An 18656-nucleotide genomic window follows, 5' to 3' on the forward strand; every position below is an offset into this window, starting at 1 on the left:
AGTGGCCAAGGGAGGAGAGGTGGCAAGGTGTGGAGCTAGCAGCAAGGAGACATTGCAGTATGTGATGACATTTTTGCGCGCATGTGCAAATTATTCCTGGCAAGCTGGATGCTGACGTAGGCTGCGCATGCGCAGCACCATACTGACAGCAAGAGTCTGTTCTGCGCATGTGCGAAGCTGGGAGCATTCTGATAATGTTGGCGCTGGGCTACGTTGTCAGGAGTCACTTTACAAAGAATATGTAGCACAGAAACGGGCATTCTGTCCAACTGAATTATGTTGGTATTTATGCTCCACACTTGTCTCCTCCCACTGATCTTCAACTGACACTACCAGCATATATCCTAAATACAGCTTCTCAAATGAATCAATGCTCTTCTCCTCAGCTACTGCATGTGATAGCAAGTTCCATGTTCTGAGCACTCTGGTTAAAGAAGTTTTTTCTGAATTCTTTATTGGATTTATTAGTGACTATCTTATATTTCTGATCCTTAATTTTGAATTCCCCCACAAATGGCAAATGTCTTCTGTACATCTCCCTTATCAAACCACTTCATAATTTAATCTATCTGGTTACCTCTCAGTCTTCTCTTTTCTAGAGAAAAGAGCCTCAATCTGTTTAATCTCTGCTGATGGTTAAAATGTCTCATTTCTAGTATTTTCCTTGTAAATTTTATTTGCACTTTCTCTAATGCCTCTATATCTTTTTGGGGTAATGGAGACCAGAGCTGTGCCCAGTATTCTATTTGTGAACTAACCAATACAAGTTTAACATAACTTCTTTTCAATTCTATTCCTGTAGAAATATAACCCAGTTATTTGCTTGCATTTTTATGGCTTTGTTAACTTGCAGTGCTACTTTTAATAATTTGTGTATCTGTACCCCAGATCTCTTTGCTAAAGCATGCTGTCTCCTTATTCCTTCTGCCAAAATGCATCACTTCTTGCTTACCTATATTGAAATGCATTATATCAGCCAATTTCAAAGTTGTTGGTTATCGTGTCTTAAATGCTCACTTTATTTTGGACAGAAACAGGAGTGCTTACTCAACTAGTTTGCACCTCATTAAGCTGAAAGAACAAATTTAATGTTCAATTATCTTTCGTGTCTTTAAACCCTTCTGATCCATTCTTAATGATGCGGAGTTTACAGTTTGTACTAAACACTGACACAGTTTAAAAGCTGCAGGGCAGAGTGGAGCTGGAAATTGGGCAAAATGACACTATATGGAAGAAATGTTTTTATTATATATTAAAATACTGTAGTAGCACTATCATATTGTGTATAGCGGGCATGTCCTGTTCACACGAATGCAACCTCTGTAAGTGGTGAACTGTATTAAGCTAGTTTTAGTGCTCACAAATCATTTTTTTTTTATGGATTACCCTATAAGATAAAGAATATTTTGTTACATTTTGCTTTCTGTTGGTCATTGGATTTAAGGGATGAATAAGAGTTGAATAATCTTGTGCTGCGTACAATAGATATTGTGACATCAATTTCAAACCATTCTGAATGCATAGATTATAAGAGGAGTCTTGAAAATAGTACATTTTTGATGAATTGTGCTTGCATCTGAGAACGAGTATGTCTGTGTGCCAAAACGGCATCAAGTATGCCTCTGGTATCATGCAGATTTAGAATGTTGCATTAAATGCCTCTGCCAGAATTCTGTGCCTAAATGCTGACTCCAGAATTGAACTTCCCACTAGCCTAATATGGCATTCCCACCTCACAGCAGCCATCAGGGACCTTTCTGAAAAATGTTGCTAGTTAGTACCGAGTTGAGCGGTATTTACTACTGTGCCTATTTGGAGCCCATAAACATAGGCTCACCCAAAATCTGCTGCCGCTTCCTAATTTGCACCGTCCTGTTTACCCATCACCTCTATGCTCTCTGATCTACATTGGCTCCCATTAAGCAACGTCTCAATGAAAAATATTTTGTCCTTGTTTTTAAATCCCTCCATGGCTTTGCCCCTCCCTATCTCTCTAACCTCCTCCAGTCTTTCAATGCTCAGAGATTTCTGTGCTCCTCCAATACTGACCTCTTGTGCATCCCTAGTTTTAATCGCTCCATCATTGGTGGCCGTACCTTCAGCTGCTTCAACCCTAAGCTCTGAAATTCCCTCCCTAAATATCTCTGACTCTCCACCCTTTTTCCTCCAAGATGCTTCTTAAAACCTAACTTTGTGACCAAGGTTTTGGTCAATTGTCCTAATATTGCCTGATGTGACTCGGTGTCAAATTTTTATTTTGGTAACACTCCTGTGAGATGGCTTGGGACCTACATGAATGCAAATTGTTGATTTTGGCCCACACCCCAATGCAACTTATTTGAGACTATACAAACTTATTTCATGTTGGTCATTGCAGCCTGCAAGAAGAGGAGACCTCCAGCTCACTGTTCCGAAGAAGGGTCACTGACCCGAAACGTTAACTCTGCTTCTCTTTCCACAGATGCTGCCAGACCTGCTGAGTGAATCCAGCATTTCTTGTTTTTCCTCCAGCTCACTAGTCTGAGCTAACTTCAAGTCCATGATCCAGAATTAAAAGGACTGTGTTAGCCTACACAGCTTACCAGGATTCTTTTATTCTTGATTCCATTGGGGGTAGCAACAATATAAAATATAAACTGTGAAAACATAGAGAAAAGGTTATTTGGCCCGCCATAGCAACATGTGTGACTCTTCAGCTGGAGCTATCTATTGTAATCCCATTTCCTGATTGAGAACAACTATGAAACATCTGAGACAAGAAAAGGTTAATTCAGCTCATCAAAGCTCACTGACCCAAACAAGTTCATTCTACTGATACATTATGGAGAAGCTAGAACTTTGTGGTGAAAGCATTTTAAGAATGGATTTGTATGTTGCTGTTGTGCCTAAGGTTATCATTTAGCAAGAAGAGCCAATTCAATAATAATCATTTAAGAATATATGCTTCCAAATTTTAAAATGATCAAACTTAGAAATGAAGATTTGTATGTGGAGGGTTGGGGGTGGGCGGAGGTGGTGGTGGTGGAGAGAGGGGGGAGGAGAAGGAAGAAGCTGGTTAATGCTAACATTCAATAATTCTGTAATTTTCTGGTTTTCCTTTATTATTACAGATTAAGAGACCAGTTGTTAAATCTTGATAAACTCCTGTCAGAGGTGAACCTTCCACTGTGGAAAGATGTGATGCAAATGACAGAAGAGGAGGTAAGAAATTAATCAAAGTGTTAAAATTGCCTATGTAGGCCTAAGTTCAGTTGTTTATTTTTTCCGAATTAAAATTTGTAATTGCTCTTTGTTACTGATTTTTTTTCTTCCCTCCCGAAGGAAAGTTATGTTGAAGTTCAGTTCCCTGGCTGGCCTCAGTTCCCCAATATTGATGATCAATACTAGTTACTGGCTTAAATTAGGTTTGTGGTATCCACCACATTTTTGCTGCATTTTAAGATGAGCTTGTTCCTTTAGATTTGTTAAATTAGTCATCTGTATAAAAAGAGGCTCATCTGAGGTTTATGGCAATGGAAGGAGATGAACCTTAGAATAATTTACAAAGTATATGGGCGGCACAGTGGTGCAGTGGTTAGCACCGCAGCCTCACAGCTCCAGGGACCCGGGTTCAATTCTGGGTACTGTCTGTGTGGAGTTTGCAAGTTCTCCCTGTGTCTGCGTGGGTTTCCTCCGGGTGCTCCGGTTTCCTCCCACCGCCAGAAGACTTGCAGGTGATAGGTAAATTGGCCATTATAAATTGTCCCTAGTGTAGGTAGGTGGTAGGGAATATGGGATTACTGCAGGGTTAGTATAAATGGGTGGTTGTTGGTCGGCACAGACTCGGTGGGCCGAAGGGCCTGTTTCAGTGCTGTATCTCTAAATAAAAATAAATAAAATAAATAATGGCTTGAAAGCCTTTCAGTTGGCTGACAGTGATTTGTTTTACTTTTCAGTTGCAACAGTTTCGTTCTTGCCTGAATGCCAAAAAAACTACTTTTGTGAAAAGAACCAAAGTGATCTGCCATGAACAAAAGGTTAAACTGTATTCAGCACAGTTGAATATGTTGAAGGTAAGCGTCCTTTACAAAACTCTTTCAGCAATATTGACGATACAAGGATCTGGGTACACAGAGTAATGTTTGATTCTCAGATCCTTCAGGAGCAGAATTGACTCTCTATCTCAAACCCTTCTTCATCAACTAAATTTTCTGTCCAATTAAATCGAGCCAATTGCTAACTTGGGGCATTCATTGGTAAGTTGGATTTCAAGGCACAGATTATTAAGTGATAGTTTACATTTCCAGAAATCATGTTTTCTAAAGGAATATATATAATTCCTGGTTTAATAATCACTTTGTGGCCATTAAGTGCGAAATTCTGATGGTTTTGAATAAAGTCTCAAACTAGACTCCATGTAATGTCTAACAGCTTTTCCTTCATTTGTGGGTGCAGTAATTAAGATTATTATGGAAAAGAGCAAAATCATGCATTTTGTCCATTCTATGATCTCATTTTCTTCTTTAATTGATTTGTTTTGAGATACTTTTGATCTTTGTTTTAGCATATTTGTGTCCATGCTATTATCATGGAATTGTTTGCACTGGAGTGCTGACTTGTGTTGCATTAGAGTGCTATAGTGGAAGTTTGGTAACTGAGGAAGTTCGGTAAGGAGGGAGTGAGGAGCTCCTTTATTTCCTACCTGTCCTCAGTGAGGGGAGCTGAGAGCTTCCAAAGAGCACAGCTGACTGGGAGAAGACTCGGAGGGTGGAGTTCCAGACCGGTAAGTATAAAAAAAACTTACTTCTGGTTAAAGAAAAAACCTGAAAGTGACATCACAGGAAAGCTGTGACCTGATTGGCTGGTAGGAATTTTTTTTTACTGAATTTGAAAATAAAACATTGATAAAAATTGATTAAAACCCTAATTAACTAATAAGTAGAGTCAGTAAACCAGAGGGAGGAGATAACTGTGTTTACTTAGCATTTAATATTTATAATAAGAATCGAGCACTAGGGACCATATAGTTAATTGTAACAATTTAGTAAGGATTGAATAAGTATTTATTTTAAATTAATTTATTAATTAGTGCTAGAAATGTAAGTTAGAGGGGTGAAGTGCTTCACCTGTGAGATGTGGGAGGTCCGTGACGCTTCCAGTGTTCCGGACGACACCGTCTGCAGGAAGTGTACCCAGTTGCAGCTCCTCACAGACCGCATGGATCGGTTGGAGCGGCAACTGGATGCACTTGGGAGCATGCAGGTGGCAGAAAGTGTCATAGACAGGAGTTTGAGAAGTGGTTACACCCAAGGTTCAGGCAGATAGATGGGTGACCGCTTGAAGGGGCAGGCAGTCAGTGCAGGAATCCCCTGTGGCTATCCCCCTCTCTAACAAGTATACCATTTTGGATACTGTTAGGCCATCCCCCCCCATCAGGGGAAAACAGCAGCAGCCAGAGCGGTGGCACTACAGCTGGCACTGTTGTTCAGGGAGGGACAAAGCGCAGAAGAGCAATAGTTATAGGGGACTCTATAGTCAGGGGCATAGATAGGCGCTTCTGTGGATGTGAAAGAGACTCCAGGATGGTATGTTGCCTCCCTGGTGCCAGGGTCAAGGATGTCTCTGAACGGACAGGGGGCACTCTGAAGGGGGAGGGTGAACAGCCAGAGGTTGTGGTACACATCGGTACCAATGACATAGGCAGGAAGAGTGACGAGGTCCTGCAGAGGGAGTTGGGTAGAAAGTTAAAAGACAGGACCTCTAGGGTTGTAATCTTGGGATTACTCCCTGTGCCACATGCCAGTGTGCTAGAAATAGGAAGATAGTGCAGCTAAACACGTGGCTGAACAGCTGGTGTAGAAGGGAGGGTTTCAGATACCTGGACCACTGGGATCTCTTCAGGGACAGATGGGACCTGTACAAGAAGGACGGGTTGCATCTAAACTGGAGGGGCACAAATATCCTGGCTGCGAGGTTTGCTAGCGTCACTTGGGAGGGTTTAAACTAGTGTGGCAGGGGGGTGGGAACCAGAGCAGGATGACAGTAAGTGAAATAAATGAAGGGGAACTAGTAAATAAGGCCAGTAAGACTGAGAGGTAGAGCAGGCAGGGAGATGTTGCAGAGCATAGCGGGACTGGTGGTCTGAAGTGCATTTGTTTCAATGCGAGAAGTATAACAGGTAAAGCAGATGAACTTAGAGCTTGGATTAGTACTTGGAATTATGATGTTGTTGCTATTACAGAGACTTGGTTTAGGGAAGGACAGGATTGGCAGCTAAATGTTCTAGGATTTGGAAGCTTCAGGCGGGATAGAGGGGGATGTAAAAGGGGTGGGGGTGTTGCATTACTGGTTCAGGAGAATACCACAGCTGTACTGTGACACCTCGGAGGGGTCGTGCAGCGAGGCAATATGGGTGGAGCTCAGGAATAGGAAGGGTGCAGTCACGATGTTGGGGGTTTACTACAGGCCTCCCAACAGCCAGCGGGAGGTAGAGGAGCAGATATGTAGACAGATTTTGGAAAGATGTAAGGGTAATAGGGTTGTAGTGGTGGGTGATTTTAACTTCCCCAATATTGACTGGGACTCACTTAGTGCTAGGTGCTTGGATGGGGCAGAATTTGTAAGGAGCATCCAGGAGGGCTTCTTGAAACAATATGTAGATAGTCCAACTAGGGATGGGGCCATACTGGACCTGGTATTGGGGAATGAGCCAGGCCAGGTGGTCGAAGTTTCAGTGGGGGGGCATTTCGGCAACAGTGACCATAATTCTGTAAGTTTTAAGGTACTTGTGGATAAGGATAAGAGTAGTCCTCGAGTGAAGGTGCTAAATTGGGGGAAGGTTAATTATAACAATATTAGGCAGGAACTGAAGAATTTAGATTAGGGTCGGCTGTTTGAGGGTAAATCAACATCTGACATGTGGGAGTCTTTCAAAGGTCAGTTGATTAGAATCCAGGACCGGCATGTTCCTGTGAGGAAGAAGGATAAGTTTGGCACGTTTCGGGAACCTTGGATAACGCGGGATATTGTGAGCCTAGTCAAAAAGAAAAAGGAAGCATTCGTAAGGGCTGGAAGGCTAGGAACAGACGAATCCCTTGAGGAATATAAAGACAGTAGGAAGGAACTTAAGCAAGGAGTCAGGAGGGCTAAAAGGGGTTATGAAAAGTCATTGGCAAACAGATTAAGGAAAATCCCAAGGCTTTTTATACGTATATGAAGATCAAGAGGGTAACCAGGGAAAGGGTTGGCCCACTCAAGGACAGAGAAGAGAATCTACGTGTGGAGCCAGAGGAAATGGGTGAGGTACTAAATGAGTACTTTGCATCAGTATTTACCAAAGAGAAGGACTTGGATGATGAGCCGAGGGAAGGGAGTGTAAATTGTCTTAGTCATCTCATTATCAAAAAGGAGGAGGTGTTGGGTGTCTTGCAAAGCATTAAGGTAGATAAGTCCCCAGGGCCTGATGGGATCTACCCCAGAATACTGAGGGAGGCAAGGGAAGAAATTTCTGGGGCCTTGACAGAAATCTTTGCATCCTCATTGGCTACAGGTGAAGTCCCAGAGGACTGGAGAATAGCCAATGTTGTTCCTTTGTTTAAGGGTAGCAAGGATAATCCAGGAAATTATAGGCCGCTGAGCTTTACGTCAGTGGTAAGGAAATTATTGGAGAGGATTCTTCGGGACAGGATTTACTCCCATTTGGAAACAAATGGACTTATTAGCAAGAGACAGCATGGTTTTGTGAAGGGGAGGTCATGTCTCACTAATTTGATTGAGTTTTTTGAGGAAGTGACAAAGATGATTGATGAAGGAAGGGCAGTGGATGTTATCTATATGGACTTCAGTAAAGCCTTTGACAAGGTCCTTCATGGCAGACTGATACAAAAGGTGAAGTCACACGGGATCAGAGGTGAACTGACAAGATGGATACAGAACTGGCTCGGTCATAGAAGATAGAGGGTAGCAGTGGAAGGGTGCTTTTCTGAATGGAGGGATGTGACTAGTGGTGTTCCATAGGGATCAGTGCTGGGACCTCTGCTCTTTGTAGTATATATAAATGATTTAGAGGAAAATGTAGCTGGTCTGATTAATAAGTTTGCGGACGACACAATGGTTGGTGGGGTTGCGGATAGTAGAACATAGAACAGTACAGCACAGCACAGGCCCTTCGGCCCACAATGTTATGCCGAACCTTTAACCTAGTCTAAGATCAAACTAACTACCTACCTTCATTCTACTATCATCCATGTACCTATCCAAGATTCGCTTAAATGTCCCTAATGTATCTGCTTCTACTACCACCGCTGGCAGCATATTCCACGCACCCACCACTCTCTGTGTAAAGAACCTACTTCTGACATCTCCCCGAAACCTTCCTCTAATCACCTTAAAATTATGCCCCCTGTTGATAGCCCTTTTCACCCTGGGAAAAAGTCTCTGGCTATCCGCTCTATCTATGCCTCTCATCATCTTGTACCCTTCTATTAAGTCACCTCTCATCCTTCTTCGCTCCAATGAGAAAAGCCCTAGCTCCCTCAATCTTTCTTCGTAAGACATGCCCTCCAGTCCAGGCAGCATCCTGGTAAATCTCCTCTGCACCCTCTCTAAAGCTTCCACATCCTTTCTATAATGAGGCGACCGGAACTGAACACAATATTCCAAGTGTGGTCGAACCAGGGCCTTATAGAGCTGCAGCATAACCTCGCGGCTCTTAAACTCAATCCCCCTGTTAATGAAAGCCAACACACCATACGCCTTCTTAACGACCCTATCAACTTGGGTGGTAACTTTGAGCGATCTATGGACATGGACCCCAAGATCCTTCTGTTCCTCCACACTACCAAGAATCCTGTCTTTAAGCCTGTATTCCGCATTCAAATTCGACCTTCCAAAATGAATCACTTCACACTTTTCCAGGTTGAACTCCATCTGTCACTTCTCAGCCCAGCTCTGTGATGAGGATTGTCAGAGGATACAGCAGGATATAGATCGGTTGGAGACTTGGGCGGAGAAATGGCAGATGGAGTTTAATCCGGACAAATGTGAGGTAATGCATTTTGGAAGGTCTAATGCAGGTGGGAAGTATACAGTAAATGGCAGAACCCTTAGGAGTATTGACAGGCAAAGAGACCTGGGCGTACAGGTCCACAGTTCACTGAAAGTGGCAACGCAGGTGGATAAGGTAGTCAAGAAGGCATACGGCATGCTTGCCTTCATCGGTCGGGGCATAGAGTATAAAAATTGGCAAGTCATGCTGCAGCTGTACAGAACTTTAGTTCGGCCAGACTTAGAATATTGTGTGCAATTCTGGTCGCCACACTACCAGAAGGACGTGGAGGCTTTGGAGAGGGTACAGAAGAGGTTTACCAGGATGTTGCCTGGTCTGGAGGGGATTAGCTATGAGGAGAGGTTGGATAAACTCGGATTGTTTTCACTGGAACGACGGAGGTGGAGGGGCGACATGATAGAGGTTTACAAAGTTATGTGCGGCATGGACAGAGTGGATCGTCAGAAGCTTTTTCCCAGGGTGGAAGAGTCAGTTACTCGAGACATCGGTTTAAGCTGAGAGGGGCAAAGTTTAGAGGGGATGTGCGAGGCAAGTTTTTTACACAGAGGGTGGTGAGTGCCTGGAACTTGATGCCGGGGGAGGTGGTGGAAGCAGGTACGATAATGACGTTTAAGAGGCATCTTGACAAATACATGAATAGAATGGGGATCGAGGGATACGGTGCCCGGAAGTGCAGAAGGTTTTAGTTTAGGCAGGCATCAAGATTGGTGCAGGCTTGGAGGGCCGAATGGCCTGTTCCTGTGCTGTACTGTTCTTTGTTCTTTGTTCAATGTATTTTATTTCACCTTTTCACCAAACTACCCTGAAACCTCATCAGCAGCTCTTAACATAAAATTATCTTGAATTCTCTTATTTTCCAGGAAAAGTGTTCAGTTTGCATGTGCATTCTTCTGAGAGAATTGTATGGATCTTAGCAAACGAGACTAATAGGCTTGAATAACTTTTATTTTGGCTGTTTAAAGTTTTAAGTACCATCGAGTATATTGCTCAGTAGGGCAGCAATCATCAGAACGTAGCATCTTACAATTACCTTACGAGCTTCTCTATTCCCAATTTTATAAGGCAGCTAAGTGGAGCACTTTTGCTGAACTGTGCTGTTTCCTATCTTGTAACTGTTCTTTTCAGCAGATCAGTCCTCAAAGTCCAATTATAGGCAGCTTATCCTATTTGAATAGTTGGTAAAATGGTCGAAACCTATGTCACGTGAGCAATGAATAATGAGGAAAGTAGGATGACCTACCTAATAGTCTCCATTGATCTTTAACTGTACAGTCTACCCTAATAATACAGTCCTTTTACATTGCTTTTGAAGAAAGTTGTGGGGCTGGATTTTACAGGGCCCCCGACCGTAGGCTCTGTGGTGTCGATGGGGAGAGGGGGAGCCATAATGTCATTCTGGCAGTGGCCTGCCACCGGGAGAACCATGCCTGATCCTCCCGGCGGTGGCAAGGCTCCATGGCGGCACGCACCCTCCACCCCACCCACCTGCTGCTGGGGATGGGACCTGTATTTAAATATGTTTGTGAATAAAATGAATACATTAATATTTACTTACCTGCCATTTTATGGGCCAGCCATGATCTTCAGAGCGGCGGCCGGCAGTCCTGCGCCTTCACTTCCCCATCTGGAGAAAACAGGCGCGACACTGGTGGCGAAGTGGGGTCACGTAAGATTTTTAATGCGGGGATGGGGGGGGAGCAAGGTCAAATTACCATCATCAGTGTAGGGATAGTGGGAATGGGTGAACTGTGACTTTGTACAGTCTGGGGGATGGGTGGGGGGGCGGGGAAAGTAAAGCCTGGCCTGGGTATAAAATTAAAACCCGACCCGAGCCCTTTTTTTTTTTTTGCGCCTGAACTGACCTGATAAGAATCTACTTCATCTGTTCCGGCAGCAGGCTATTTGTGCAGCTGGAGTTGTGGGGAATCATGGATAAGCCTGATCCTGTGACTTCCCGGAAGCAGTGTCCAGCCCAACTGTTGGACTTGGAATAAAGTCCCGATGTGAACCCGACACGTAGTCGGGTTCAGTTTGGGTAGCCAGGCTTTAGGGGAAAGTATTTCAAATCTAAATGTTTTTTGTGGGGGGTGGGTGGTATTGGGGCAAATAATGTTCTGGGGGGGGTGAAGGGGCGATCAAATTTTTATTGCAACAGTGGGGCGGGGGCATGTCTTTAAAAATTTAAAGGGCTGGCTGCCCTTTAGAAATGGCGACAGCGCCTACGCAGAGGCAGCTGACGCCATTGCCGGTGTCGGTGAGCCCGCCCCCGCCACGTGATTCAGGTGGGTTGTGGGCTGACCTGGTAATTAAATGAGCCGCCACGTGGTAGATCTCGGTGCGTGGTCTGCACATGCGGCAGCGGGCGCTTAAAATGCAGCCCGTAGTGTTCTCCTTATCTGCTCCCCACCAGTATTTCTCCCCCCAACCTGTCCTAGTAGTTACAATCATAGAAAGTTTACAGCATAGAAAGAGGCCACTTGGCCCATCGTGTCTGCGCCGGCCGAGGGAAAAACAAAAGAGTCACCCAGCTTAATCCCACTTTCCAGGATTTGGTCCATAGTCCTGCAGGTTATGGCACTTCAGGTGCTCCTTCAGGCACCTTTTAATTGAGATGAGGTTTTTCTGCCTCGACCACCCTTTCAGGCAGTGAATTCCAGACCCCCAACACCTGCTGGGTAAAAAAACTGCACTCATGGCATTCTCTCATGTGAGCCTTGACTCTCATCAGGGTGTTTATCCTATGTGGCCATGACAAAGGTAAACTTTCCCTCCTCGTCCTTCTCAACCTGTCTGCAGCCTTTGACATGGTTGACCACACCATCCTCCTTCAAAGCCTCTCCACTGTTGTCCAGCTGGGAGGAACTGCACTCATCTGATTCCATTCCTATCTAGCTAATCATAGCCAGAGAATTACTTGCAATAGCTTCTCTTTCTGCTCACACACCATCACCTCTAGTGTCCCCCAAGGATCTAACTTTGGCTCCCTCCTATTTCTAATCTATATGCTCTTTTTTTTTAATTATTCGTTTTTGGGGATGTGGGTGTCACTGGCCAGGCAAGCATTTATTGCCCATCCCCAATTGCCCATGAGAAGGTGGTGGTGCGATGCATTCTTGAACTGCTGCAGTCCATGTGGGGTAGGTACACCTACAGTAAGAAGGGAGTTCCAGGATTTTGATCCAGCGACAGTGAAGGAACAGTGAAACAATTCCAAATCAGGATGGTATGTGGCTTGGAGGGGAACTTGCAGGTGGTTGTGTTCCCATGCTTCTGCTGCCTTTGTCCTTCTAGTTGGTAGAGATCGCGGGTTTGGAAGGTCCTGTGTGATGTACATAAATGATTTGGAGGAAAGTATAGGTGGTCTGATTAGCAAGTTTGCAGACGACACTAAGGTTGGTGGAGTAGCAGATAGTGAAGGGGACTGTCAGAGAATACAGCAGAATATAGATAGATTGGAGAGTTGGGCAGAGAAATGGCAGATGGAGTTCAATCAGGGCAAATGCGAGGTGATGCATTTTGGAAGATCCAATTTAAAAGTGAACTATACAGTAAATGGAAAAGTCCTGGGGAAAATTGATGTCCAGAGAGATTTGGGTGTTCAGGTCCATTGTTCCCTGAAGGTGGCATCGCAGGTCAATAGAGTGGTCAAGAAGGCATACGGCATGCTTTCCTTCATCAGACGGGGTATTGAGTACAAGGGTTGGCAGGTCATGTTCTAGTTGTATAAGACTTTGGTTCGGCCACATTTGGAATACTGCGTGCAGTTCTGGGTCGCCATGGATGTAGATGCTTTGGAGAGGGTGCAGAGGAGGTTCACCAGGATGTTGCCTGGTATGGAGGGCGCTAGCTATGAAGAGAGGTTGAGTAGATTAGGATTATTTTCATTAGAAAGACGGAGGTTGAGGGGGGACCTGATTGAGGTGTACAAAATCATGAGAGGTATAGACAGGGTGGATAGCAAGAGGCTTTTTCCCAGAGTGGGGGATTCAATTACTAGGGGTCACGAGTTCAAAGTGAGAGGGGAAAAGTTTAGGGGGGATATGCGTGGAAAGTTCTTTACGCAGAGGGTGGTGGGTGCCTGGAACGCGTTGCCAGCGGAGGTGGTAGACGTGGGCATGATAGCGTCTTTTAAGATGTATCTAGACAGATACATGAATGGGCAGGAAGTAAAGAGATACAGACCCTTAGAAAATAGGCGGCATGTTTAGATAGAGGATCTGGATCGGCGCAGGCTTGGAGGGCCGAAGGGCCTGTTCCTGTGCTGTAATTTTCTTTGTTCTTTGTTCTGTCTAAGGAGCCTTGGTGCATTGCTGTATTGCATCTTGTAGATGGTATACACTTTTTCTGTACAGGACATACCTGGACAATTTTCCACATTGTCGGGTAGATGCCAGTATTGTAGCTGTACTGGAGCAGCTTGGCTAGGGGCACAGCAATTTCTGGAGCACAGGTCTTCAGCACTATTGCCGGAATGTTGTCAGGGCCTGGCTTTTGCAGTATCCAGTCCCTTCAGTCGATTATTAATATCACGCGGAGTGAATCAAATTGGCTGAAGTTTGGCATCTGTGATGCTGGGGACTTCAGGAGGAGGCAGAGATGGATCATCCAGCTCCAGGGCATCACACTTCTGGCTGAAGATGAATGCAAATGCTTCAGCCTGATCTTTTGCACTGATGTGCTGGTCTCCCCCATCATTGAGAATGGGGATATTTGTGAAGCCACCACCTCCTATTAGTTGTTTAATTGTCCACCATCATTCACGACTGGTGTGTAGGACATCAGAGCTTAGATCTGATCTGTTGGTTGTGGGATTGCTTAACTCTGTCTGTTGCATGCTGCTTACGCTGTTTGGCATGCAAGTAGTCCTGGGTTATCGCTTCACCAGATTGACACCTTATTTTAAGGTATGCACTCTTGAACCAGGGTTGATCCCCCGGTTTAATGGTAATGGTAGACTGGGGGATATGTTGGGCCATGAGGTTACAGATTGTGGTTGCGTTCAATTCTGCTGCTGCTGCTGATGGCACACAGCGCCTCATGGATGCCCAGTTTTGTGTTGCTAGATCTGTTCGAAATCCATCCCATTTAACATTGTGGTAGTGCCACACAGCACGATAGAGGGTATCCTCAATGTGAAGACGGGGCTTTGTCTCCACAAGGACTGTGCGGTGGTCACTCCTCCCAATACTGTTCAAAAATAGATGCATCTGTGGCAGGTAGATTGGTGAGGATGAGGTCAAGTATGTTTTTCTCTCATGTTGGTTCCCTCACTGCCTGCCGCAGACCCAGTCTAGCAGCTATGTCCTTTAGAGCTTGGTCAGTAATGGTGCTACTGAACCACTCTTGGTGATGGATATTGAAGTCCCCCAGCCAGAGTACATTCTGCGGCCTTACCACCCTCTGTGCTTCCTCGAATTGGTGTTCGACATGGAGGAGTACTAATTCATCAGCTGAGGGGGGGCAGTAGGTGGTAATAAGCAGGAGGTTTCCTTGCACATGTTTGACCTGGTGGCATGATACTTCAGGGGTCTGGAGTCAATGCTGAAGACTCCAAGGGCAACTCCCTCCTGACTGTATACCACTGTGCCGCTACCTCTGCTGGATCTGTCCTTCCGGTGGGACAGGACATACTCGGGGATAGTGATGGCGGTGTCTGGGACTTTGTCTGTAAGGTACGATTTGGTGAGTATGATTATGTCAAGCTTGACTCATCTGTGGAACTGCTCTCCCAACTTTGGCACAAGCCCCCAGGTGTTAGTATGGAGGACTTTGCAGGATCGACAGGGCTGGGTTTGCTGTTGTCGTTTCGGGTGCCTAGCTCGATGCCGGGTGGTCTGTTCGGTTTCATTCCTTATCAACTTTGTAGCAGTTAAATACAACTGAGTGGCTTGCTAGGCCATTTCAGGGGGCAATTAAGAGTCAACCACATTGCTGTGGGTCTGGAGTCACATGTAGGCCAGATCAGATAAGGACAGCAGATTCCCTTCCCTAAAGGACATAAGTGAACCAGATGGGTTTTTACGACAATCGACAATGGTTTCACGGCCATCATTAGCTTTTAATTCCAGATTTATTAGTTTAATTCAAATTCCACCTTCTGCCCTGGTGGGATTTGAGCCCATGTCCCCAGAGCAATACTCTAGGTTACTAGGTCCAGTGATAATACCACCATGCCACTGCTTCGGCAACATCATTCGAAAGCACAGCATTAGTTTTCACATGTACACTGATGACACCCAGCTCTACCTCACCACCACCTCTCTCGACTCCTCCACTGTTTTAAATGATCAGAGTGCTTATCCAACATCCAGTACTGGATGAGGAGAAATTTTCTCCAATTAAATATTGGGAAGACTGAAGCCGTTGTTTTTGGTTCCTGCTTCAAACTCCGTTCCCTCGATACTGACTCCATCCCTCTCCCTAGCAACAGTTTGAGATTAAGCCAGTCTGTTTGCAGCCTTGGTTTCACATTTGACCCCAAGATGAGCTTCCGACATCATGTCCGGGCCATCACTCAGACTGCCTATTTCCATCTTCGTAACATTGTCTGATTTCACCCTGTGTCAGCTCATCTGCTGTGGCAACACTCATTCATACCTTCGTTACCTCTAGACTTGGCTATTCCAGTGCTTTGCTGGCTGGGCTCCCATATTTTGCCCTTCATAAACTTGAGATTATCTAAACCTCTGCTGCCTGTGACTTAACTTGTACCAACTCCTGTTCCCCTGTCACCCCGTGCTCACTGACCTACATTGGCTTCCGGTCAAGCAACGTCTTGATGTTAAAATTGTTATCTTTATTTTCAAATCTGTTCAAGGTCTCACCCCTCCCTATCTCTGTAATCTCCTCCAGCCCCACAACCCTCCAAGATATCTGCACTCCTCTGATTCTGGCCTCTTGAGCATCTCCAATTTTAATCGGTCCATCATTGGTGGCTGCACCTTCAGTTTCCTTGGCCCTAAGCTCTGGAAGTCCTCCCAACACACCTCCGCCTTGCTCTCCTCCTTTAAGACGCTGCTTAAAACCTACCTTTCTGATCAAGCTTTTGGTCATCTGACCTATTGGGCTGAATTTTACTAGCCCTCCGACGTCGGGGGTTATGGCAGGAGGGCCTTGGAAATTCTTCTGGGAGAGGCCTGCCTTGACTCCGATGCCGAGAAGGCCCCACCACATTTTACCAGCAGCGGCGAGGCCTCGGTGCTGCCCTCCCCCGCCGCACGGCATCATAGCCTTCATTTGCATACTAAAAGTAATGCCAATACATGCTCATGAACTTACCTGGACCAGGCGGCCGTCCCAAGCCGATGTTCTGGCTGGTGGTTGCAAGTCCCGCGCCTTCGGATTGCCATTTGGGTGGGGATGGAACAAAGAACAATACAGTACAGGAACAAGCCATTTGGCCCTCCAAGCCTGCGCCGATCTTGATGCCTGCCTAAACTAAAACCTTCTGCACTTCCGGGGTCTGTATCCCTCTATTTCCATCCTATTCATGTATTTGTCAAGATGCCTCTTAAACGATTCAGTTGGCTGAGGGAATGGTGGGAAGGAGTTGAAGGGCAAAGAGTACAAAGTTTAAATTTATTGGTTGATGATTGGAGGGGCGGGGGGGTATAACAGGGGCTTTGATCTCTACTTTGCTTTAATGCTTTTACTTAAATTACATGCAGTTGTGACTTTAAAATTTAACATCAGCTGTCGGGGCTTGAAGCCCTTTAAAAATGGCGCCAGCGCCGGATGTTTATGCCGGGGATGGAGCGGCGGCACCCTCTACCATATCGGGGGCAGTCGTTCTGCCCCTTCCGCTTAAATGAGCCCTGGCGTGGATCCGCATGGGCAGACCGCCAAGATCAGAGCGCGCTGCTGCAATTTGCGGCACGCTCATAAAATTCAGCCCATTATCTCTTTTTATATGGTACGGTGCCGTACCTTGTTTTATAATGCTCCTGTGAGCGCCTTGGAACGTTTTATTGTGTTAAAGGTGCTATGTAAATATCAGTTGTTATTGAAATGTCAGAGGTGAATTCACTATACTCACTCAACGTATGTACTACTCTCGGGTCGTTTGCTATTGGGAGTGGAAGCCCCTGGCCATTTGTTCTCTTTAAATTGTATTCCGTTTTTAATTTGGGAATGTTGAGACTAATTGTTGTGCTTCCATCACTACCCTGGCTGAGATGAGGAAAGTCACCATCAGAAATTGAACCTTTCAGAGCCTTTGCTACTGTTTTCCACTTTGACTTAAAAACAAATTGGAAAGCACTTAAACAAATAATTCCATTGCGGTATGATCATGACTGCACTACAGGCTTTCGTCAGCGCCAGATTAATCAGATAGTTCCCAAATTATCCCTCCGATATGTATGCTACCTGTAACAAGACCTTGCGAGGCTTGTAGGTGCAAGTGGGTATTCAGGTGGAACAGTATTTTGCAGATTATGGGAGAAAAATTGGATAAGGCCCAAAATTTGGCGCGGGGATCGCGATGCATGATTAACCTACGCCCATTCATTGCAATGCAGACAGCACGCAGACTTCACACTGTCTGCTCATTTACATAATTAGAGTGCAGCCAGTGCTAAACACACTGGTGAGTGGCTGCATGCCTGAGTAGGGGGCTCAAAATCTTCAGAGGCTGATGTGAGTTCAAGCTAGCCTGTGCTATTTAAAGCAAGCCTGCACTTCATAAAGAGAGTTGCATTCTGACTGGAACTAGCTGCAGAACTGACTTGAACCTAGAAAGACATGAGAATGGCACAACATAGCAGAGAGCAGGTGCCACGGTTCTGCGATGCAGCATGGGAAGCTTTGATCCAGGAGGTGGACAGGAAGAGCGAGGCCTTCTATCTGCAGGAGGCCTATCAGACAGACGCTGAAAATGGGAGCAGATAGCCATGCAGGTCAACACCAGAAATGTAGCCCCGAGGATTTGGGTGTGGTGCCAAAAGAAATTCAGTACCCTCTCTCGAGTGGTTAAGGTTCGTAAATTCATCTTCAAATGCTGTGTTCCACCAACTGCACTACTAGTCTCAAACATTGCTCAATGCACCACATCTCCAACTCTGACCTACCAACAATTTCCATCAATCACAACTTCTACCACACATTCGTAACCTCACCTCACACACTTAGCACTGCTGCAAGCCTCACGTCCACATCTCGCAGCTTGCACACACTGTCCACTATTCAATCGTGCCAGCCACCCCACCCAAACACATTGCACCACACACACTGACACACTTTCTTCGCTCTTTCAGAGCAGTGCCTAACTAGCAGGGGAAGGCATGGCTACATGCTTTCACCCTGATGGAGGAAGCAGTGGTTTTCATTATTGGAGTAGCATCGCTTAGACTATGGCCAGCAGCAGGCTGAAAGGATTGAAAGTGAAGATACGCTCTACTTAATCCTCTTATGTTCCACTTTTCACAATACTACAATATCTTCGGATTCACAAGCTGTGGAAGGTATAAGCATCTACTACTTCCTTGCCTCACCGCACCCTGTTCTGTGTACCTTTCTCTTTTCAGATACCTAAGAACTGCCAACTGGCTAGGCAGTAAAATGCAAGAGGAAGAAAATACTGACTATGAAATACCGTCACTCTATCTCCCCC

At 45.3% G+C, this 18656-nt stretch overlaps 1 protein-coding gene across 1 annotated transcript in view; it reads left to right on the plus strand.

Moving 5' to 3' along the window:
- knl1 (kinetochore scaffold 1) overlaps positions 1 to 18656 on the plus strand; it is a 160489-nt gene that overhangs the window by 71801 nt on the left and 70032 nt on the right. The window contains exons 14-15 of the mRNA XM_068039647.1: positions 3111 to 3201; positions 3936 to 4052. Of these exons, the coding sequence (XP_067895748.1) occupies positions 3111 to 3201; positions 3936 to 4052 (208 nt within the window). The remainder of the gene's footprint in view (positions 1 to 3110; positions 3202 to 3935; positions 4053 to 18656) is intronic.

Source organism: Heterodontus francisci, chromosome 9, assembly GCF_036365525.1.
Source record: "Heterodontus francisci isolate sHetFra1 chromosome 9, sHetFra1.hap1, whole genome shotgun sequence".
NCBI lineage: Eukaryota > Metazoa > Chordata > Chondrichthyes > Heterodontiformes > Heterodontidae > Heterodontus > Heterodontus francisci.